This window comes from Rutidosis leptorrhynchoides, chromosome 1 (assembly GCF_046630445.1).
Source record: "Rutidosis leptorrhynchoides isolate AG116_Rl617_1_P2 chromosome 1, CSIRO_AGI_Rlap_v1, whole genome shotgun sequence".
NCBI classification, from domain to species: Eukaryota; Viridiplantae; Streptophyta; class Magnoliopsida; order Asterales; family Asteraceae; genus Rutidosis; species Rutidosis leptorrhynchoides.
The window spans coordinates 414,160,834-414,185,980 of record NC_092333.1 but is presented as its reverse complement, the minus strand read 5'-3'; the positions used below and the strand labels follow the sequence as shown (position 1 = coordinate 414,185,980).

At 33.1% G+C, this 25,147-nt stretch overlaps 1 protein-coding gene across 1 annotated transcript; it reads right to left on the bottom strand.

The window, feature by feature from the left end:
- Positions 1-11: 11 nt before the first annotated feature.
- Positions 12-22,148, bottom strand: LOC139901828 (probable ADP-ribosylation factor GTPase-activating protein AGD11). The gene is made up of 5 exons (XM_071884504.1): positions 22,111-22,148; positions 21,350-21,434; positions 894-968; positions 690-785; positions 12-299 (listed from the first exon to the last, which is right to left on the bottom strand). Exons 1-5 carry the CDS (start codon positions 22,146-22,148, stop codon positions 12-14), a joined length of 582 nt encoding a protein of 193 aa, XP_071740605.1.
- Between the last annotated feature and the right edge of the window lie 2,999 nt (positions 22,149-25,147).

Genomic DNA, 25,147 nt, shown 5'->3' with positions numbered 1-25,147 from the left:
TTTTCTCACATTTATTGGGTTAATGGCACACATTCAATTTCTAGTTCTATCTCACCACTCTCAACGTTTTCCAGCTTAAGAACAATTCCTTGCTTTGCCTTCCCGTCTGCGACAGTGATCATCCCATTATTGACAACGGGATTTTTGTCTTTTCCATCTGTCACTTTTTCGATTTGCGTTGAGGGATCGGTGGGATTACATATTTCTAATGCTTTGGCAGCAGCGACCAACGAATCAATATCAATCTCAGCCTCACCCATAAAGTCATCGGTTGTAAACTTATCCTTGTCAAAAACACTCTGCATAACAGCTTAAACTGATTAGCCAATTCATTTTAGTTAATCACTCCTACAACAGGGTACAGTTGCTGTATATAACCGACTTTAGAACACGTGACAAACTAGTATAGCAGGTTAATTTTGAAATAGTATAATCAAACAATTAATGTGAACTGGCCTATTTTAGGGCATCTTTTAAAGCTAACATGTCAAACATGTAAATCTAAGTAAGAATACTCCCCTTTCTCGTTAGCCTGAACAGGGAAAACCTATCCTTCTAAAAATAAATTAACAAACCGCCCTGTTTGCTATCTATACATATGACATCTATGTTTGTATCTTTTTCCTTCATGGATAATAACATTTTACACTAAGTCAATCAAAATAAAACTTAAACAAAATTTAGCTTACCACTACCAAAGGTGGAACGTTGTCGGGAATCGATAACATTAACGTTTCATTCCAAACAGGATTGAGGTTGTTCTTTATAAATTGCGTCCTCACTGACTGCAGCCAAAAACAAGATCTTCTTATTATGAGACCAGTATAAATTTATCTAACTACATTACAGTTATGCAACAGAAACAGATATTATTAAGTATGCTTTAGGCTTACTTGATTTCCCAATGAGAGCATAACATAAGGATCACTACTTCTCACATCTCGAATAACAAGGTCTATGCCTATGACCTGTAGGATTAATGTGCAAGGTACAACGTATAACTATATGGCTAAGTTCATTTGAGCCTTCGGGGTCACACACATATACACTTAGATGTCAAATGAAATATATATATATGATGTATATATATTACTCAAGTAGCAAAACAAATTAAAATAATTAATTAATTAATTAAATGATTAATATTAATTAATTTCCTTGATTTGGTTGTTCGTTTATTTTTGTCTTGATACAAGAAATAAAACAAACAACTTTAAGAAAATATATACTCAATTCACCATATTGAACTTGTGAATTAATTTGATTGATGGTTTATATTTAATGATATACAAGATCCGTAAAATCTTGTTTGTTTTGAAAAGGGCATCTAACAACTTGTTTGGAACCGGTGGACTTAGACACAAAATACAAATATATATTTATATATATATATATATATATATATATATATATATATATATATATATATATATATATATATATATATATATATGATTGGATGGAGCAGGTATACTTTTTCATATCTTAAGTATTTTATTCAATCAACTTGCAAACTAGTTTGAAAATCAAAATATATATATATGGGATTTTTCGCTTGGCATAACAGACGAAGAAAAACAATACTAAAAAAACTCTCTGATTTTGTGCATTGGTTTAAAAAACAAAATTTTTCTATTGAATTTCATTTCTTTGCCGCACGAAACTAAAGCCAACTTTAGTTAAAACTATATACGGAGTATATCTATTATTTGATATATTAATATAATTCGATTATATTAATACGTTACTTGGGTTTGGACTAGCATCCATTGACGGTCATTTGAAGTGTAGTGTGGACTATCCTAAGAGACGGTCATATTTTTGATCGTAGGTTTCTCTCCTTCAATCAGTTTCTTCAAGAAAGGTATATCGTTTACTCACTTTGTGAATTACATATTTTGACAATTATTAGTGGTGTAACTGGAACTTTGGGATCGTTAATCATGTGCATGTTTTATTAAATTTAAATATATGCATATTTAATTTTGTAAATGGTTTATAAAATAATAATTGATTATTATTTTAACTATCCGCTGCGTTAATCTAATTTAAAAGTACACATGGTTTTCCAACAGTGGTATCCGAGCCGCTTTTATACCATCTTAATTGTCACGTGATTTTCTTTAGATTTAGCTTTGTGGTGAATTGGTAAAAGTCAAAAACTTTATGGTTTCGAAAGTCAATTTTGTTGATTTCCTCATGACGCACGAATAAGATTTGAGAAAAATCACCGTTATAAATTTTGAATTTATTTACTATGGCTTGAATAATTGTTGTTTATTTTATTCCATGGTTATACACATGCATTGTTGAAGGTATTTCGTATGCCCGAGAGACATATTAAATTAATGTGGCTAATATGTTTTGATCCAAGTCGGGTCATACCCAATAACAAGCTTACCAACAATTTATATGTATTTAATCTTAACGACTGGATCGTTAAATAAATACGCGACACTTGAACTTTAGAAAATCGGTTTTCTGAAATGTTATTACTTGAAATAAATTATTTGGATAATTGTTTTTAATTATTTATAGGTTTAAATAATTATGTTGTATTATATTTTATAAAATGGTTTATAAAATTATTGCAAGTAACAAGTACATGTTTATTTTATACAAGTTTTATAAAATTATTTACAAGTTTTATAAAATTAACATCTTGTATAAAATAATGGGTAAATGTGGGCAGATTTTGTAGACCCAAGAAGTCCTCCCATGCTTATTCCTTTTGGTACTTTTGAGGTCTTAACTCCTAGGTGCATGCTTAATAAGTTTACCAAGGTCTTGACTCAATGAGAACATGCAATACACAACAAAACAACAAGTAAAAACTGCATAAAATTGCTCCTGCTGCTGTCTGAAAGCCGTGGGCTATTTAGGACTCAAGAGAGGTTCTAACTTTGCTTTTACAAGCTCACATCAAGTGTAAATCAATTCCTAACTAAAGGCATAAGTGTTGGGGTTAATTGCTTGGGGTATTTCACACTTAAGGCTTCAAGTTAGAAGCTCATTTTGCATCACCTTCTTCAACATTCCTGCTGTCCAAAATAGCCCTCAATCTATATTGAGGAGGTATTATCTCTTATCCTTCTCTTTGGTTTGTAAGTATAGTTCAAGACTTGATAACTTCATGGAATTCAATTTAAGTGGTTTAACATATTAACATGCTTTCTTAATAACATGCTTCCGCTTTCTTAACTCTAAATGAATTGGTTTCATGAATTTGTTTATTTAAGAACTTGTTGAAATGTTGAATTTCATCAATGGTATCTAGAGCGGAAGTCTATGGATTATGCTTCTTATATGGCCTTTAAACCCGCTATATTTGCATTCTAAGTACATGCATGAATACGGAATGCAAAAACTTTCGGGTTTGGGAGGGTTGGTATTTTTGGCCGAATTTGGAAGCTCCAAAAATGGGTTTGGTTCTTCCATTTTGGTCATTTTGTTGTATGTTGAAGTTCACAATCAAGCCTTGGCCTTTTGTTTGAATGGTTTCATGTTTGGATGATTATTAATAATTCATTTGGTATGTAATATTAATTCATTCATGTGGTTGTAATATTCATTCAAGTTGGTTTGTAATATTGTTATTTTGGTTATGTAATTTATTTTATATTTGGTATGTAAAATAGATTAGGTTGTATTTTCATTTTCTAGAAAAATGTATTAGGATATGTTTTTTGTAAAAATGAAGATACAAGATGAAGACTTGGAAGATGCATTTGGATGCAAGATTAAGTGGGAGATTTTGAAATCTCCTACTTAGTGTTATAACCCTTAACCGGTGACATTTGTTTTCGGCTAAACAAATGTCTACCAAATTGGCTTGATTGTGAACACATTTGTTTGCATGCGTGGTTGTTATATTTCTTGTATGATTGTGGATTGTGTATGTTACTACAACAAGTTATCACTCAAGTTAACAACAAGCATAACTACAATTTAATTGGTTAAATTAGACGTTATTAACGACATGCAATACGACAATTTAAATGGTTAAATTGAAATGGCTAAAAGGACATTAATAAACGGTTATGATTAGGATCATATATAAAATGATTTATATCAAGTAATTAGCTTAATTACAAGGCATGAAAATGGTTTTTCACAAGTACCATACACTAAATGCATGTTGGTGTGTGGCATAAATGTTTTCTTAAACTAGAATTAACGAAAACTTAAAATCCCTTAATCGACAAGGCAAACAAGTTAAACGCCATCCTTTTGTGTGACACTTGAAAATATTAGGGAACTCATAATGGGATAAAGGTCACCTAACCGTTGTGAGCAAACTAATATGATTGAGGTAAATTTCGCACACTTGTGGGATAAAGGTCACCTAACCACTTGGATGTTAAATTTACACGTTTACACAAGTAGGACGACTTGATTTGGGAATCGTGAACTTAGGGTCACCGAAGCATGAGAAACAAATAGGCGTTGATGGGATGAATATGCCATGCAAAAGGATTGCATGATCCTATAATTTAGAAGTTGCAAAAGGATTGCAATTGTCATATAAATGACTACCTAGCTAAATCAAATAACGGGATAAAGGTCACCTAACCGAAATTTGATTTACCGTTGGATTCTAATATTTAATAAGTCAATTAAAATTTAAAAGGGTATTGTTTATTAAATTTAAAATCGATACTCAAATGAACTTTGTTAAATTTTGTAGATGGCCGCCAATAACAACAACATGCAAAACGCACCTATTAACTTGAACAACCTATCGTTAAGGTCTCTCCTCGAGAAAGACAAACTCAACCATACGAACTTTATGGATTGGTTCCGCAATCTTAGGATTGTCCTCAAACTTGAGGATAAGGCGTATGTGTTAGAAGACCCCATTCCCGATCAACCCGACGAGGATGATGCGGAAGGCATGGCTTATTAGGATAAGTATTGCGCCGATTCGGTGCAAGTCGCTTGCCTAATGCTTGGGACTATGATACCCGAACTCCAAAAGGATTTCAAGCATCATACTGCATATGACATGATCACGCAATTGAAGGAGATGTTCCTTCAACAAGCACGTGTCGAGCGCTTCGAGACCGTTCGAGCGCTTCATGCATGTCGTATGGACGACTCCCAATCCGTTTCATCTTATGTCCTTAAGATGAAAAGCCTCATTGATCGCGCAAACCATCTTAATCTCAACATATCTAATGAGCTAGCCACGAATCTTATCCTAAACTCCTTGTCAAAGAGGTTTGACTAATTTGTAATTAATTACAATATGAATGGGATGGATAAGACCATTGGCGAACTTCATGGCATGCTTAGGACGGCGGAAACTAGCATGGGTAAGAGGGCTTCACCCGTGCTAATGATCAATGATGGTGGGTCCAAATGTAACAACACCTCTAAGCCAAAGGCGGCTAAGAGGAAAGGACCCGCCCATCAAGGCAAGGGAAAGGGGAGGATGGTTACCCCAACCAAAAATAAGAACAAGAAGCAAAAGGTTGCCGGACAAGCAAACCCCAAGGAAGACCCGTGCTTCGGTTGCGGTGAAATGGGTCACTGGAAACGCAAATGCCCGGTCTACCTTAAGGAGTTAAAGGAAAAGAGGGAAGCGGGGCAAACCTCAGGTAATATATATATGGTATATATAGAGCTTAGTATTACTTCTTCTAATACATGGGTATTAGACACTGGATGTGGAACTCACATTTGCAATTCTTTGCAGGGGTTCAAAAGAAGTAGCAAGCAAACGGGAACATCAAGTCTCTTTATGGGTAATGGAGCAAAAGTGCAAGTGAAGGCTCAAGGAGACTTTCTATTAAAGCTTCCGAGTGGTTTGGAACTTATTTTGAACAATGTTTTGTATGCACCGGATTTATGTCGAAACATTATTTCAGTTTCTCGTTTAAAACAATGTGGTTTTTATCTTAATTTTGTTAATGATGATATCCACATTTATTTAGATAATGTATTCTATTTTAAGGCTTCGCCTTCAAATGGAATTTATGAATTGGTTCATGATGACACATCATCTAGTAGCTCAATATACCATACTAGCACCAAGAAACTCAAAAGGGATTTGAGTGATTCCTACTTATGGCATTGTTGCCTTGGTCACATAAACAAGAATCGAATGCATACACTTCAAAAGAATGGCCTTTTGAAATCAAATGAACTAGACTCGTTTGATGTATGTGAATCTTGTTTGCAAGGCAAAATGACTAAAGCACCTTTCAAAGGGACCTACGAAAGGGCTAAGGACTTATTGGGATTAATACATTTGGATGTATGTGGACCCTTTAAGCCCACAACTAGGAATGGTGAAAGATACTTCGTTACTTTCATTGATGACTTTAGTCGTTTCGGATACGTCTACTTGTTAAGACATAAGGACGAAACTTTTGAAGCATTCAAAGAGTATCAAAACGAAGTACAAAATCAACTCAATAAGACAATCAAGGTACTTTGTACTGATAGAGGAGGTGAGTACATAAGCGATGCTTTCCAAGATCATCTTAGAAGTTGTGGGATTATCTCGCAACTCACTCCTCCTGGAACACCCCAACTGAATGGAGTTTTCGAAAGGAGGAACCGAACCCTAATGGATATGGTTCGATCTATGATGGCTAGAAGCTCGTTACCTCTATCATTTTGGGGTTATTGTCTATGCTCCGCGGCTCGTATTTTAAATATGGCCCCAACCAAGAAAGTGGAACGAACACCTCATGAGATGTGGTTTGGAAAACCTCCATCTCTATCATACTTAAAGGTATGGGGATGTGAAGCTTACCCTAAGCGTTACGTCCCTAATAAGTTAGATGCTCGATCCACAAAGTGTATCTTCATAGGATATCCCAAGGATAATATGGGATATTATTTCTATGATCCCTCCGAACAAAATGTATTTGTTGCTCGGAAGGCTGAATTCCTTGAAACTAAGTTCCTGATGGAAGGTGGTAGTGAAAGGAAGATAGATCTTGAGGAGGTTCGAGATCAAGTAGATGATACACATTTGGTTGATACTAGCACTCAACATGAAAATGTTGAGAATGATCAAATGGATGATCAAAATACACAAGACGTTCGCAGATCTTGTAGAATTAGTAATCCTCCTGAGAGATATGGGTTTCTCATGGATGGTTGCTATGTGGTTGATTTGGATGAACCAGCAAACTACCAAGATGCTTTATCAAGGATTGATAAGGATAAATGGCAGGAAGCCATGAACGCTGAGATGCAATCCATGTATGACAACCAAGTTTGGGAACTTGTTGCACAACCTGCTGGCTCTAGGCTAGTTGATTGTAAATGGCTCTTCAAAATGAAAACCGACATACATGGAAACTTGGATACATATAAAGCTAGACTTGTAGCAAAACGTTTCACTCAAACTTAAGGGGTTGACTATGATGAAACTTTTTCGCCTGTGGCAATGCTAAAGTCTATTAGGATATTATTTGCCATTGCTGCTCATTATGATTATGAAATATGGCAAATGGATGTCAAGACCGCTTTCCTAAATGGATATCTTGTGGAAGATGTCTATATGGTTCAGCCTGAAGGTTTTGTTGATCCGAAATATCCTAAAAAGGTATGCAAGTTAAAGAAGTCAATCTACGGATTGAAACAAGCATCTACAATGTGGAATCATCGTTTTAATGAGGAGGCCGAGAAATTTGGCTTCATCAAAAATGGTGATGAAGCTTGTGTATACAAGAAAGCTAGTGGGAGCACTATCATGTTCCTTGTACTGTATGTGGATGATATATTGTTATTTGGAAATGATATTCCGAAAATGCAAGGAGTTAAAACTTGGCTAAGTAAATGCTTCTCCATTAAGGATCTTGGAGAAGCACAATACGTTTTGGGGATTGGGATCTACAGGAATAGATCCAAGAAACTGATAGGTTTGAATCAAAGTGCATACATTGAAAAGGTCTTGAAAAGGTTCAAGATGGAGAACTCTAAGAGTGGTTTGGTACCTATTCAAAGAGGAACGCCTCTCAGTTCATCTCAGTGCCCTACCTCGAAAGATGAACAATAGAGAATGAAGAGAGTCCCTTATTCATCTGCTATTGGGTCAATCATGTATGCAATGATATGCACTAGACCGGATGTGTCATGCGCCCTAAGCTTGACAAGAATATACCAGAATAACCTAGGAAACAGTCATTGAATTGCGGTTAAAAGTATATTGAAATACCTTAGGAGGACTAAGGATATGTTTCTAATATATGGATCTGGTGAGGAGGAACTTTCTGTAAAGGGTTACGTGGACTCGAGTTTCCAAACTGATCGAGATGATTCTCGATCACAATCCGGTTATGTCTTCATGTTAAATGGAGGTGCGGTCTCTTGGAAGAGTTCAAAATAGGATGTTGTTGCATTATCCACTACAGAGTCGGAGTACATCGCCGCATCATTGGCAGCTCAGGAAGCTGCATGGATGAAGAAATTCATCGACGACTTAGGAGTAGTCCCTTCCATTCAGGACCCTCTTGAGATCTTTTGTGACAACGAGGGTGCGATTGCTCAAATCAAAGAACCCCGTGCTCACCAAAAGACCCGTCACATTGAGCGGAGATTCAACTACATAAGGGATGAAGTTGAAAAGGGAAAGATATGTATTCGCAAAGTTCACACAGATCTTAATATAGCGGATCCTCTCACGAAGCTCTTACATGGATCAAAACATACAGGACATGTTTGTGCATTACGGCTTCGATATTCTAGTGATTGGTCATGATCTATTTTAAGTATTGTAACGGAACGAAATTTGTTCAAACTCATTAATATAATTATGGTATTAATTTATTTTGAGTCATGTTCCTATTTTGCATATTTTATCCATGAATAAGTAATTATTCTAAATTCCGTAGTCGATTACATTCGTGGGAACAAGTGTGAGGTTTAGACTATTGTGAACTTGGATTGGTATACATTCACGAGCTGAATGAAATGCAAGGTTGCAACCAAGGTTCATAGATATTTGTGGGATACAAATATTGGAAGACCCGCACTCAAGATTCACTAAATGGAGCCTTTGTGGTTGATCACATGTAATCTTGAGTAAAGGCGAATATCATTGTATCCTCTGACCTGAGATACATATTGGGTTCGGATATTTACCAAGTATTGTGCCTTGATTCTTTCCTTCACTATTCTGAAATATGGTAGTTCATAAGGGAGAGCTCAGGAATAATGCAAGGTATTTATTTAGGACGTATGTAGTCAAGATGGAATTTATCCCTCTTATTCGTTGAGAGTCAGATGTCTAAGGCCTGATAAAGTTAAATCTATAAGAGAGTGATCACTCTGTATCTCTTGGATTTAACATGACATCTAGGATGAAAGGATAAATGAAAAGATTCACCTATTCATATTCGAGATGGGAACTCGAAAAGGATGATGTTATTGAATGGCACAAAGTCATAACATATTGGGGGTGATGGACGGTCGTTAGGTGGTATCCATCACTTGCATTAATTTCTTATGTTTCTCGTGCAAGTGGGAGATTGAAGGTATTTCGTATGCCCGAGAGACATATTAAATTAATGTGGCTAATATGTTTTGATCCAAGTCGGGTCATACCCAATGACAAGCTTACCAACACTTTATATGTATTTAATCTTAACGACTGGATCGTTAAATAAATACGCGACACTTGAACTTTAGAAAATCGGTTTTCTGAAATGTTATTACTTGAAATAAATTATTTGGATAATTGTATTTAATTATTTATAGGTTTAAATAATTATGTTGTATTATATTTTATAAAATGGTTTATAAAATTATTGCAAGTAACAAGTACATGTTTATTTTATACAAGTTTTATAAAATTATTTACAAGTTTTATAAAATTAACATCTTGTATAAAATAATGGGTAAATGTGGGCAGATTTTGTAGACCCAAGAAGTCCTCCCATGCTTATTCCTTTTGGTACTTTTGAGGTCTTAACTCCTAGGTGCATGCTTAATAAGTTTACCAAGGTCTTGACTCAATGAGAACATGCAATACACAACAAAACAACAAGTAAAAACTGCATAAAATTGCTCCTGCTGCTGTCTGAAATCCGTGGGCTATTTAGGACTCAAGAGAGGTTCTAACTTTGCTTTTACAAGCTCACATCAAGTGTAAATCAATTCCTAACTAAAGGCATAAGTGTTGGGGTTAATTGCTTGGGGTATTTCACACTTGAGGCTTCAAGTTAGAAGCTCATTTTGCATCACCTTCTTCAACATTCCTGCTGTCCAAAACAGCCCTCAATCTATATTGAGGAGGTATTATCTCTTATCCTTCTCTTTGGTTTGTAAGTATAGTTCAAGACTTGATAACTTCATGGAATTCAATTTAAGTGGTTTAACATATTAACATGTTTTCTTAATAACATGCTTCCTCTTTCTTAACTCTAAATGAATTGGTTTCATGAATTTGTTTATTTAAGAACTTGTTGAAATGTTGAATTCCATCAATTGTAACCATGGACAAGCCATACTTAGGTTTTAATAATGTAGTTATTAAAATTGTGATTGCACACATAGCCCATAATGCCCCGACCTATGTGAGATTGTCGTGATTGTTGATTATGACAATATTATGTCATGTTGGTTATTTATTCTATTAGAAAGACGATTTTGAAGCCAAAGTTGTATATATTTATTTTTTAATTTCATAGTATTGTATTTAGATTTATTTAAATTTGTAAAAGTGCTAGATTAGTTGTATTTTTTAATTTTAAATAAATGAAACAAGATGAAGATTGAAGATAAAATACAACATGGACTTTGGCTTAGAAAATGGAGGATAGATCAAGTTAACAACGATGGTGTTTGTCAAGTTTTCACTTGATTCTTGAATTAAGTGGGAGCTACGATATTACCTTTAGTTTGACCTCTTGATCTCATGTCGGCTCATGGGATCAAGCATAGGATTTTTGGGCTAGGCTATGTATGTGTGATGCATGGTTGTGTTTTATTTTTGTATTCATATATAATTGTTGATTAATATATATGCATAATGTTTTTGACGAAAACATCAAATAAAACCGGTAACGAGTTTCAAAGATTAAAATTGATGATTTTAAAAAGTTAAACTCTAAACGAGTTTAACGTTAAATAATTTTGAGACTCAAATTATATATATGTTTTTGATGGAAACATTAACTAAAACTCTAAACGAGTTTCAAAGATTAAAATTGATGATTTTAAAATAAGTTAAACTCTAACGAGTTTAATGTTAAATGATTTTGAAAGTCAAATAATATATATGGACGACATCTTTTAAAACTGTTTTAAAACGATACACGTTTGTGTATTTGTTATTTTTATATCCTATAAATTAAATAACAAATTAGATCACAAACATAATCGACATATACAATTGGTTAAAAAGTTTTTTAACTAATAGTGTAGCGAATCTTGTGTGCATGCATTATTCGTTGACACAAACTTTTTCCAAAATACCCGTTAAATTTAAGTCATGCCATCCAATGAGCTTGCAAACACTCCACGTTATTTTTCTGATCTAGTGAGATAGGCTAAATTATAGCCACGAGGTGGATTTTTCGATCTAGTGAGACAAGCGTGAATTCCACTGTTTCCAAATTGGACGACTTAACCGTATTCACGGTGAGACCTGAGTTCGAGGCAATGATTGGACAAACACGACATTAGATAATAGTGGTTTGTTGGACTACATATATCTCTAGGTCCCATAAAGATCTAAGAGTTGTACTTGTAATGCAATTGGTACCCGCTACCTACCAATAGACTCCATAACTGCTAGCTGATCAACAGATGTGGCTATGGAACCTCTATGTGGATCTTAGGATTTCGTAAATTAATTGTTTTTTAAAAATATTATAAAAACTTGGGTAGTTAATTTATTAAAGCTCAATATCAAAAATACTAAATTGAATCTTATATCTGATGTAGATGTCAAATAATCAAAATGTAAACCAAAACACACTTCCTTCTTTGTTTGAGAAGGATAAACTCAATGTTCAAACTTCCTAGACTGGCACTATAACCTGAGAATTGTTCTCAAGTATAATTGGAAGTTGAATAAAGTTTAGAACCCATATCCTTTCTTTCTGTTATGGCAGTTGCTGCTGCTCAGCAAAATGATTATCGAATGTTGTTCGATGATCAGGAAGAAATAGGATTGAAGGGTGAAAAAGAATAAGGTGAATACTTTGTGGAAGGAAAATGACAAATCATTTGCTAGGAAAAATATTCCACCTTCCAAGAAGGAAAGCCCAACAAAAGATGCCGAATGTTTCCATTGTGGAAAGGTTGGCAATTGAAGAAGGAAGTTGTCATATCTTCCAATCTGAGCTGAGAAAAAGCAACGCTAGTGAGACTAGCAAATCAGGTATATTCTATATATAGTTATAAACTTCTTCTAGTGATTCCTAGATCTTTGTTAACTGATTGTGGCATTCACACCTGTAACAATATGAAGGGAATGAGAAGAAGTAATAGACTGAAGGAAGACATACTAGATTTGTAAGTAGGCAATGGGGATCAAGCTTTTGTTAAAGCTATTGGTACCTCTGAACTTTTTTCTCTAAGTGGTCTTATTATTTTGTTGGAATAATAACATTATGCTCTCAATACTGCGAGCGACATAGTTTGAAAGATGCTAGTTTTGAACTTGCATTTACACACTTAGGTATTTCAGTTTCTAAGGATAATATATTTATCTTAACACCTATCCACGTGATGGTATTTTTGAAATTGATATGCATAGTGTAATTTCAAATGAGAATTCTGTGTATACCTACATCGTCAAAGTCTTCAAGCAAGACTTGAATACGATCTATTTATGACATTGTCATATTGGTCATATAAACAAACAATACATTTCAAAACTCCAATCTAATGGACTTTTAGAATCAATTGACTCTGAGTCATTTGATGTATGTGAGTCATGTTTATGTGAAAAGATGACAAATGTTTCTTTCTCCGATTTAGATAAAAGAGCTAAAGATCTTTTAGGACTAACACATACTGTTGTATGTAGCCCTTTAAGCATAATGTATAGATTTAGTTAATTTTACTTCTTTACATTTACTGATGAGTACAGTAGCTATGATTATGTTCACTTGCTGAAACATAAACATAAAGCTATTTTAACATTCAAAATTATTCCAAAATGAAGTAGATAATCAGCTTGGAAAGACCATTAAAGCACTTCACTCCGATGGAGTAAGTAAGTTTATGAGTTAAGAGTTTTTTCGACCACCTAAAGAATTGTGGGATTGTCTCATAGTTCACTCTACCTTACACACCACAACACAATGGTGTGTCTGAGTAAGAGGAATCGAACTTTACTTGATATAGTTGTATTTATGATGAGTCTGATTTCTCTACTACCGTCTTTTAGGGATATGCATGAGAGTCTGTTGCATGCATACTCAATGTGATTCCAACTATGAAGGTAGAAAAGACACCATATGAGTTATGGCATGGGAAGAATCCCAAGTTGTTTTATCTGAAAGTCCGGGGTTGTAAAGAGTACATGAAGCATGACACTTCAAACAAATTAGAACCCAGAACTATCTAATGTTACTTTGTACGATACATAAAGGAAACAATGGGTTACTACTTTTACTACCAAGCTGAAGACAACGTGTTTTCTGCTCGATCTGCTGAATTCCTGGAAAGAGATCTTCTCTTACAAGAAGTCAGTGGGAGTAAAGTAGATCTCGAAGAAATTTAAGTACTTTAAAGTACCATACCTTCAGTAAGCACTAGCAATCCACACGTTGAAACTGAGTGCACTATTGGTGAGCCAGAACGTGTTACACCTGCACTTTATAGATCTAGTAGAACTCATCGGCTTATGAGGTTTAATTATCTGATTAATTCAGATAAACCTCAACTAAGGGATTATAATGAACCCTCTAGCTGCGTGAGGCCATATCAGATCCTGAATCTGAAAATGACTAGATTCTATGAATACATATATGCAGTCCATGAAGGATAATCAAGTATGAGACTTGAATGATCTTCTACCCAATTGTAAGACAATGAGGTAAAAATGGGTCTTCAAAGGAAGACTAATATGGACGGTAATGTAAACATTTTTAAAGATCGATTAGTGACAAAAGGTTATGATGAAAGTTTTTCACCAGTCGCGAGCCTTAAAACAATTAGGATACTTATTGCCATGGTTACTTTTCATGATAATAAAATATGGCTAATGGATGTCAAAACCGCTTTCCTAAATGACGACCTAAGCGAGGACGTATATATGGTTCAGGCAGAAGGGTTCATGAATCCTAAGCATCCTAATAAAGTATGCAAGCTTCTAAAATCCATTTATGGATAAAATCAAGCATCCAGGAGCTAGAATCTTAAGTTTAATGAGAAAATCAAAGTGTTTAATTTTTCTCAAAACCAAGATAAGCCCTGAGTTTACATTAGAGCTAGTGGGAGCAGAGTAGTCTTCTTGATCTTATATGTTGATGACATATTACTTATTAGAAATAACATTCCAACTTGCAAGATGTCAAGTCTTGGCTTGGAAAATGTATTTCCATAAAGGATTGTGATGAAGCTACTTATATTATTGGAATAAGAATCTATATAATAGATCCAATTGGCTTATTGATTTGAATCAAAGTACATACATTATCTTGCAGAGATTTAGCATGCAAAACTCCAAGCATGGAGCTTTGCCAATGCAAAAGGGCATAACCGTGAGAAAGTCTCAAAAGTCCTATCACAGCAGACGAGATGAGAAAAATGAAATGTATCACATATGCTTCGGCTATATGATCCATTATGTATGCCATGATATGTACTATACTCGATGTTTAATTAGTTTTGAGTTTGACGAGTCATTGTCAACATAATCCTGGTGAAGTATATTGGATTGTTGTTAAGAATATTCTGTAGTATTTGCATAGTACTAATGATATGTTCTTGGTTTACGGTAGTTTGGAAGAAGAGTTAAGTATTAAGTTTTATACTGATTCTAGTTTCCAAACTGATCAAGATGATTCTCGATCCAGTCACGTTGTTTCTTTGTCATGATGGGAAAGATAGTTGATTGGAAGAGCTCTAGGAAGAGAACTATTGAACAATCTACAACAAAAGCAGAATACATTGTTGACTGAGAAGCTGCTCAGAAAGATGTCTGGATAAGGAAGTTTGTTATTATACTCAGAGTAGTACACAACATTTAATCTTCTATAATATGTACTGTGATAGTTTGAGTGTTAATATACTTTTGAAAGAATCACATGTACATAAAAGTATCAGGCACATTCTTCAAAAGTTTGACTACATTCATTAATTCATTAAGAGGAATGATATTAGTATTCTTAAAGGTTCATACAAATGATAAAGTGGCTGACCCGTTCATGAAGCCCATGATGCACAACAAGCATGATGATCATTCTAGTAATACTGGACTTCGTTATGCTGCTGATCTTTTTCATTTGTAATTTAGTATTTGGATATTTTTGGAACATTAAGCAGTTTTATATTAATGGATTGATATATAGTTGGTATGATCGTTTTCATTTATATCACTGTGTTCTATATTAGCATGTTTAATCCATGAATAATTGTTGATTATTCAAAATTTCCATAATCGGTCATGTTATGGGAATAACATGAATTAAGATTAATGTGAAATTTTGGTTATATTCATTGATGATGAATAGTTAACTTGTTGAGACCAAAATTCATATGTATTCATTGATGATGAATATTGGAATGACCCAACCATGAGATGTCACTACATGGATCGTAGTCAGTAGTGAATCTTTTAGTGATTATCTCTTTGTGTCCTTAGACTTGAGATGCACGCCCGTCTTGATGATTGTAGCATTGTACTTTGATATGGTTAAACGTTGTCCTGAATAAGGCTGTTATAAAGGCCATTATTGGGTATAATGTAAAGCTCGTGATAGACACGTGTATGCAATATAGGATTTGTTCCTCTGAAATGTTTGGAGTTAGATACTTTTGAGCTCCTCGATGAATGAATAAGATATTTGGGTGGCCGCAAATAGATGTAATTAAGATGATACTTAATTAATTTGGTGATCTAATTCAGTTCTAAGATCGAGAAATAAAATTGTTGAACAAATGAGAATGACCGATGATCCATATCTCAAGTTTAACTAAAGTATCTGAAACAAAGGGATGAATGACATTTAACACTTACTACAACCAGTTCTGAGAAACTACCCTCACATGAATTTAGGGACAATGGCATGTTGCTAGACAGTATCCATTGTTTGTATAGTTAGTTGCTGTTGCACAATGCACAAGTGGGAGTCTGTAGGATTAATGTGCAAGGTACAACGTATAACTATATGGCTAATTCATTTGAGCCTTCGGGGTCACACAAATATACACTTAGATGTCAAATGAAATATATATATGATGTATATATATTACTCAAGTAGCGAAACAAATTAAAATAATTAATTAATTAATTAAATGATTAATATTAATTGATTTCCTTGATTTGGTTGTTGGTTTATTTTTGTCTTGATACAAGAAATAAAACAAACAACTTTAAGAAAATATATACTCAAATCACCATATTGAACTTGTGAATTGATTTGATTGATGGTTTATATTTAATGATATACAAGATCCATAAAATCTTGTTTGTTTTGAAAAGGGCATCTAACAACTTGTTTGGAATCGGTGGACTTAGACACAAAATACAATAAAATATATATATATATATATATATATATATATATATATATATATATATATATATATATATATATATATATATATATATATATATATATATATATATATATATATATATATATATATATATATATATATATATGATTGGATGGAGCATTTATACTTTTTCATATCTTAAGTATTTTATTCAATCAACTTGCAAACTAGTTTGAAAAACAGAATATATATATGGGATTTTTCGCTTGGCATAACAGAGGAAGAAAAAAAATACTCAAAAAACTCTCTGATTTTATGCATTGGTTAAAAAACAAAATTTTGCTATTGAGCCGCATGAAACCGAAGCCAACATTAGTTAAAACTATATACGGAGTATATCTATTATTTGATATATTAATATAATTCGATTATATTAATTACGTTACTTGGGTTTGGACTAGCATCCATTTACGGTCGTTTGAAGTGTAGTGTGGACTATCCTAAGAGACTGTCATATTTTTGATCATAGGTTTCTCTCCTTCAATCAATTTCTTCAAGAAAGGTATATCGTATCGTTTACTCACTTTGTGAATTACATATTTTGACAATTATTAGTGTTTGTAACTGGATCTTTGGGATCGTTAATCATGTGCATGTTTTAATAAATTTAAATATATGAATATTTAATTTTGTAAATGGTTTATAAAATAATAATTGATTATTATTTTAACTATCCGCTGCGTTAATCTGATTTAAAAGTACACACGGTTTTCCAACAATGGTATCCGAGCCTCTTTTACACCATCTTAATTGTCACGTGATTTTCTTTGGATTTAGCTTTGTGGTGAATTGGTAAAAGTCAAAACCTTTATGGTTTTGAAAGTCAACTTTGTTGATTACCTCATGACGCACGAATAAGATCTGAAAAGAATCACCGTTATAAATTTTGAATTTATTTACTATAGCTTGAATAATTGTTGTTTATTTTATTCCATGGTTATACACACGCATTGTAACCATGGACAAGCCATACTTAGGTTTTAATAATGTAGTTATTAAAATTGTGATTGCACACATAGCCCATAATGCCCCGACCTATGTGAGATTGTCATGATTGTTGATTATGATAATATTATGTCATGTTGGTTATTTATTCTATTAGAAAGGCGATTTTGAAGCCAAAGTTGTATATATTTATTTTTCAATTTCATAGTATTGTATTTAGATTTATTTAAATTTGTAAAAGTGCTAGATTAGTTGTATTTTTTAATTTTAAATAAATGTAACAATATGAAGATTGAAGATAAAATACAACATGGAGTTTGGCTTAGAAAATGGAGGATGAATAAACGTTTAACACGTATCTGTGCTAGCTCCTTTGGCGTTGTTATCACCGAAAATAATTTTGCAATCCCTTTCCAAAGTAGTCAATTTTGTCACAGCTTCAACAAATCAATTTTGACTTTTCATTTGAATAAACTCTATTATAACCTCGATATATAAGTTGCCTTTCATCATCGTTACCGGAGAACCGTTTATATTCCACCACATTAGCAGTAAACTTACCAGCAACTTCATTACTCATTGGCTCAAGTCTCTCCGAAGAACCATTATATTTGTTCGTTAAAACTTATTCATATACTCATCCACATCTTATAACGAGAATTACCATACCAATTACTAGAAATCAGCAATCAGTATTTTAAATCTTGCAACGTTTCTACTTCAATAGTTATATGTATACATATAACATTTATCTCTTACAATTATGATCTTTCATTCTGAAATTCTGAAAAGCACCTTGTCTATGAACCAATACTCTAAATGTTGAAAAAGTTGAATGAAGCAGCAAAAACTGTAAACGACCTTAACAGTCAAAAGTTTGATGATAAAGAATAATGTGATAGTAAAGCTCAGAAAAAAAGAAGGTTTGGAATTGGAAAACGGATTGAGCAAACTATAGAGGAGGCTGTGGGTATAATTTTTTACCCGTACCCGTTCCCGCGGGTAAGAATTTATGATGTTACCCGCCCGTCGCGGATCGGATACCCGTGGGTCACGGGTTTTTTCTCGCCCGTTGCTATCCCTAGTTGTAGCATAATCAAATTTGTCTGAGATACAACCGTGTTGGAGGCAAATATAAACATATGTAGTCTTCTATGTATAATTCTGATAATATTCAAGATGAAAAAGGTAAATATGTCATGTAAAACACAAAAATTGAATCACTTAGTTTTGTATTTAATTTGGTAAAATGATAATACTTGTAACAAAAAATCAATTGAGGGTGACCGTCAATTTCCAACCGAGATAGCTTTCAAGTAGAGGGTAATTTTATCATCTGTGGGTTTGTTTGATCTTTGCTCATTGGTGAGCGCAATTGGTTTCCATTTAATAAGTAATGAATTTTGTTATGTACATTGTGCATGCAACTCATTGTTTACCGTATACACTTCATCCTCTACATTTGCTTTTGAGATATTTATACGCGATGGAGTGAAGGGTAAAAATTGACCATGGTGGATATGAAGAATCTGATCGAAGATGAATGAAGAAGATGAAGACCTTGAAGATTAAAAATGCTCAGTAATAAGGGCGGAGGAGTTGGTAAAATAACGATGAGGGTAAATACATGAGTTATATAGTAGGCACTTGTGGGCTTGGGCCATGGGTTGAAACTATCATGGCCTTACATGTGTCCATTATTTGAAATTGGGGATATCTGAACCGTTGGATCTGTTAATTGGTGCAAGGATTGGATGGATACATATGCGGAGATTAATCAGTCAGGAATTTGGAAGGAGCAATCGTCAATTCAGGATTGATTGTAGATTAATCGGATTGTACTTTATACATATAAATATTAAATTTCATGAATTATATGTGTATATAGAAAAAACCATAAAGTATAACATAAATTTTAATATAATTGTTTAAAATTTTTCATTTTGTTCCAAAACTCTAAAGTTCTAGTTTAAATTAATGTTAAAATTTTGACCAATTTTGACTTTGACCGACTTTGATTACCAAATTTGATTTTAACCTATCAATCGATATTGATCGATTAATCAAATGGATTTTAGAAAATCGGAATGAATTTCTCTAAAAAATGAGTACACGAAGATTAATCGGAGAGTAATCGGGTTTTTTACAACAGTGGGTACAACTGTATGGGTGATGTCGGCATAGGTAAATGCACCATTCACCTAGCCATTTTGTATTTAATGCACGTTGAATATGTCTCTTGCAATGATATGTCTCTTAATCAATTTTGTGACGACCCAGAAATTTCCGATCAAATTTAAACTTAATCTTTATATGTTTCCGACACGATAAGCAAAGTCTGTAATGATGAAATCTCAAAAACTTTGAACTGTGTTCATGTATTCATTTACCCTTCAACTATTTCCCGACGATTCACGAATGACCTAATTAGATATGTATAAATATATGTGTATGTGTGTGTGTATGTGTGTGTGTATATATATATATATATATATATATATATATATATATATATATATATATATATATTCTATACAAAATCATTTACATTGTAATTATTATATGTAAAGATTTATAATATTTCATTTTATGTAAATAATTATGTATTAATATTAATTTGTCATAATAATATAATTATTATATCATTTTTAACACTAATATTAATGATTATTATTATTAACATTGTTATTAATAATTATTACTATCATGATAATTATTACTATTAATATTAACAATATTATTATTATTATTATTAATATATTTAATAAATATTAATATTTAATATATTATATAAATAACTAATTAAGCGAATATAAGTTGTTATATATCACTTTCAGTTTGGTTCATGTCTTCAATTTCCATTCGTGATATTATACCAACAAAAATTGAATTTGAGCTGTAAAGTTGATCTCTATTATTTTGATTACTGTTTCTTCGCTCCATTTCATTCAACTGAGTAAATTAGTATTAGTATTATATTACTACTCAATCACTATTGTTGATTGAAGAAAATATCTGCAACATATAGTGCATATGAACGAATGTGGTACATATAGATATACATACACACTAAGTCATTCACAACCTCTTTCATTTTCTTCAATCATTGAACAACCCATCTTAACCAAACATCGAATAGTCATGATCACTAGTTTGCTGCTGTCATTCTAAGAGCAACCATCTGTCCATCTCGACTTTTGGTTTCGATTACCAACATCAATATACTTCCACCATGGACAACCACAAACCCAAATTTCTTGCTCCTGGATTCGACCACACCATCACCATAGTGTAAACCACAACCACTCGCTAGGTATCTTCATTTCTGTTTAAAACCCATAACCACCATGAACACTTTTAATCTCCCTTCATTTGTTTTCCTTTCCATCTCATTTCCATTTTGAAAACAAACACAAACTACCATGATGATCACCTGCATACTACTATATTGAACCCACAACCATCGTGCTTACTATGCTAGTGTGTATTCTATTTCTACCCAAGCCGAGTACACCTGTTATATGTTTTCGTTTGAAAATCACCACCATCAACCATTCACCACCCTCTTCAACCATCAACCACCAACATTCACGACATTATTCGAGCACCATTTACTGTTTTTGATTTCCTCTTCGTGAATCAACAACCACCACCTTAAACCCATCATCAACTTTGTCATGCTATTGTTACACTTACTTGTTATTACTTTTATTTGAAAAATGCCATCCATAAACTGTTTTAAAGCTGCTGCCCTTCCAAACGAACAAGCTGTCGCTGTTATGTTTATGTTCCTGCATTGAATTGAAAACACCAATACCATTATCGTGAGTCACCCGAAACTTCTGTTAGTTTATTTTAATAAACTAAAACCCATTTGATAGATATTAAAGAGGATGAATTGAACTACCAGCCTTTTTTTTTATTTCCTTTTTGGTCGACATATACTAAAGTAATTAACCCCACTTCACCCACACCCACTACTTTAAACAAAAGTTAGGACCACAACTTTTAGAAGAAAAATTTTTAGTACAATAAATCAATAATGGCGACAACAACAATTGAAGAACCCATGCTTCCTAGACTTGATCGTCTAGATAATATGTTAAATTCACGAATTCCTTTTCTTGCTTGTGGATCATTGAACAACCATCATGTTATACACGTCAATGTTACAGTAGCTATAAAAGGTTCCATCATTTTGCTACGAAAACGCATATGACTGACTTCTTCAACAATAACCAACGTCACCTTTTCATAAAAGAGTTTGCTTCTTTATTCTTCAATTTACTACTCGTGCCCGTCTTATGTTTTTACCTCGATCAACAACCTCATCACTAATTCTGTATCAGACCAAAGCCACACACACACACACACCATATTTATACTTCGAAACAAACATCCAACACCAAATTATTTATTGTTCTTATGCTTTGATCGTGTACTAAATTAAACCACCTGCTCGCTTACTGTTTCAGACCATCATCAACCTCACCCTCGAACACCATCAATGCCAACGACCCTCGATTATTGCTGTAAATGTTTCCTGGTTTAATCGAGCACTATCATTATACTCGTAGTATTTATGTTACATGTGGATAGAACTTAAAGATAATGATGATGAACAAGTTAGAATTTAATAATGTCGTTAATGGGGTCAAGATGGGGACGGGTATTATTGGATTACGAATTCCACGCACTAGTTACTAATCCTAAAACTATCTGTGCAAATGAATTGGGTTACTAATGGACTGCCATGATCATACTTAGTTGGGCCGATAATTTTATTGTCAAGTTGGGCCGTGTACCTTTCTTCCATTGGACTCCTGTTAAAATGGATTATTTGGGCCAAAAGCATGATATATGTTGTGATGAACGAGAGTGATTGTGATTATAATTAGATTAAGATTATGATATTGGTATGATGATGATAAGGATATGTTATGATGATGATGCGTGATTAATAAAAGATGGTGATCATAGATGATACATGATTTAAAAGAATGATGAAATTAATGAGATGATAATGTTTGGGTTATGAAAATGGAAACATATCAGGGTTAAAAGAATTTAGGGAGGTGATTAAAATAGAAAATGGTAAATGGAGTAGTGGTTAGGGGAGTTTTCGGGTTAGCTGGATGTCGCGGGTTCAAACCCGGACTTGGGTATTTTTTTAGGACTACTCCTTTGAGGTAGTATTACTATTACCATTATTATTATTGTTGTTATTATTAATATATATTATTATTATTATTATTATTATTATTATTATTACTATCATTATTATTTTTTTAATATCATAAGTACTAGTTTTATTATTAGTAGTATTATTATCATTATAGATATTAAAATAAATATTAGTATTATTATTATTATTATTTATAGAATCATTATTTTTATAGTTATTATTATTAGTAGTATTATCATTATAATCAAAAACAACTTTTATTACTATTATTGATATTATGTTACCAAATAAACATTTCGTATATAAAAAATATACATTAGTAACATTACATATAAGTAAGTATTAATCACATTAACATTTTATATAGATATTCATATATAACAAATTAAGTATTTTTAATATAATATTAACCAAATATATGTTAATATAACTATATAAATATAATATTAGTCATTATAAATGTATATACACAAATTAAATATATATAATATTACTTATAATATATGAATTTGTTCAATTACGATTATAGGTATTAATATATATATATATATATAAATGATATAGGTTCGTGAATCCGAGGCCAACCCTGCATTGTTCAATGTCGTCATATGTATTTTTACTACAAAATACAGTATTGTGAGTTTCATTTGCTCCCTTTTTAAATGCTTTTGCAATATATATTTTTGGGACTGAGAATACATGCGCTGTTTTTATAACTGTTTTATGAAATAGACACAAGTAATCGAAACTAAATTATATGGTTGAATGGATCGAAGCCGAATATGCCCCTTTTAGCCAAGTAATCTAAGAATTAGGGAACCGAGTCCCTAATTGACGCGAATCCTAAAGATAGATCTATTGGGCCTAACAAACCCCATCCGTTGTCGCGGATGCTTTAGTACTTCAAAATTTATCATGTCCGAAGGAGTCCCGGAATGATGGGGATATTCTATATGCATCTTGTAAATGTCGATTATCAGGTGTTCAATCCATATGAATGAATTTTATAGCAGTGAGCAGACCTGCGCCTTGAAACAAAAATGAAATCTTGTGGTCTATTAAATTAATGGAAATGATTGTTTATGATAAACTAATGAACTCACCAGCCTTTTGGTTGACACTTTAAAGCATGTTTATTCTCAGGTATGAAAGAAATCTTCCGCTGTGCATTTGCTCATTTTAGAGATATTACTTGGAGTCATTCATGACATATTTCAAAAGACGTTGCATTCGAATCATTGAGTTCATCAAGATCAATATTAAGTCATTCATAGTTTAGATATATTATGAAAGGATATGCATATCTATCAACTTTCGATGTAATGGAAGTTTGTCTTTTAAAAACGAATACAATGTTTGTAAAATGTATCATATAAAGGTCAAGTACCTCGCAATGAAATCAACTATTGTGAATCGTTTATAATCGGTATGAATGGGGCATTTCAGTTGGTATCAGAGCGGTGGTCTTAGCGAACCAGGTCTTGCATTAGTGTGTCTAACTGATAGTTGTTAGGATGCATTAGTAAGTCTGAACTTCGACCTTAGCTGCATGTCAAAACGTTTTGCTTATCATATCCTGTCGGAAATTACATGCTTATCATTCTTAGTCTAGACATATCTTACTTCATTGATTGTATGAATAGTGTATAGACAAAAATTCATATCTTAGCGTATTTGCTAATCCATATCTTTGCATATCTGTTACTATAAACTTTTCCTGATATATTCCGTAAATTCCTCCGTAATCTACGAAATCTTTTGTTCTAGATATATAGATATTCTATGTAATTAGAATACCATTCAATATCCGAAATTCATTTCATACCGAAAAATCCTTTATTCAATCGTACGAAATGGAAATCGCCACTAGTTCAAGTCCCTCGGATTCCGATATGGAGTTTCACTCGAGCTCCGAAAGCAGCGTCACCAGAATGAATCAACCAAATCAGCCATCCCTAATTCATCTAATGAGTTCGTAGTCGACTTAATCAATGGAGACGAGAAGAATGCGATACTTTACATCAACCAAATTTCTCTTGGCGATGAACCTGAAGCACTCACCGGCAAACCAATTCGAAACACCATTTTCACCCTCATTTCCTGAATATCTCGCCATGATTATATACTATCTCAAATTCTGAATCTTATTCATCCGCTCGTCCGAATCGACAATCATCCCGGAGTAATACAAGATGTCAACTAACTTCGTGCTCGAGTAATAGCTTTAGAGAATATGGTGCAAAACTTACCAGCTTCAACAACATCAGCAACGCCAACAGAACCATTACAGCACCCGTACCATCAACAACACATGCCTCA

Bases quoted from the DNA above. Each gene is read 5' to 3' on its own strand.
- LOC139901828 (XM_071884504.1), bottom strand. From the start codon at position 22,148: ATGGTGTTCGAGGGTGAGGTTGATGATGGTCTGAAACA. The intron at 21,435-22,110 runs GTAAGCGAGCAG...AATTCAATGCAG, and splicing joins GTTGATGATGGTCTGAAACA to GAACATAAACATAACAGCGA. The intron at 969-21,349 runs GTAATAACAAGT...TTAATCCTACAG, and splicing joins ATGGCATTTTTCAAATAAAA to GTCATAGGCATAGACCTTGT.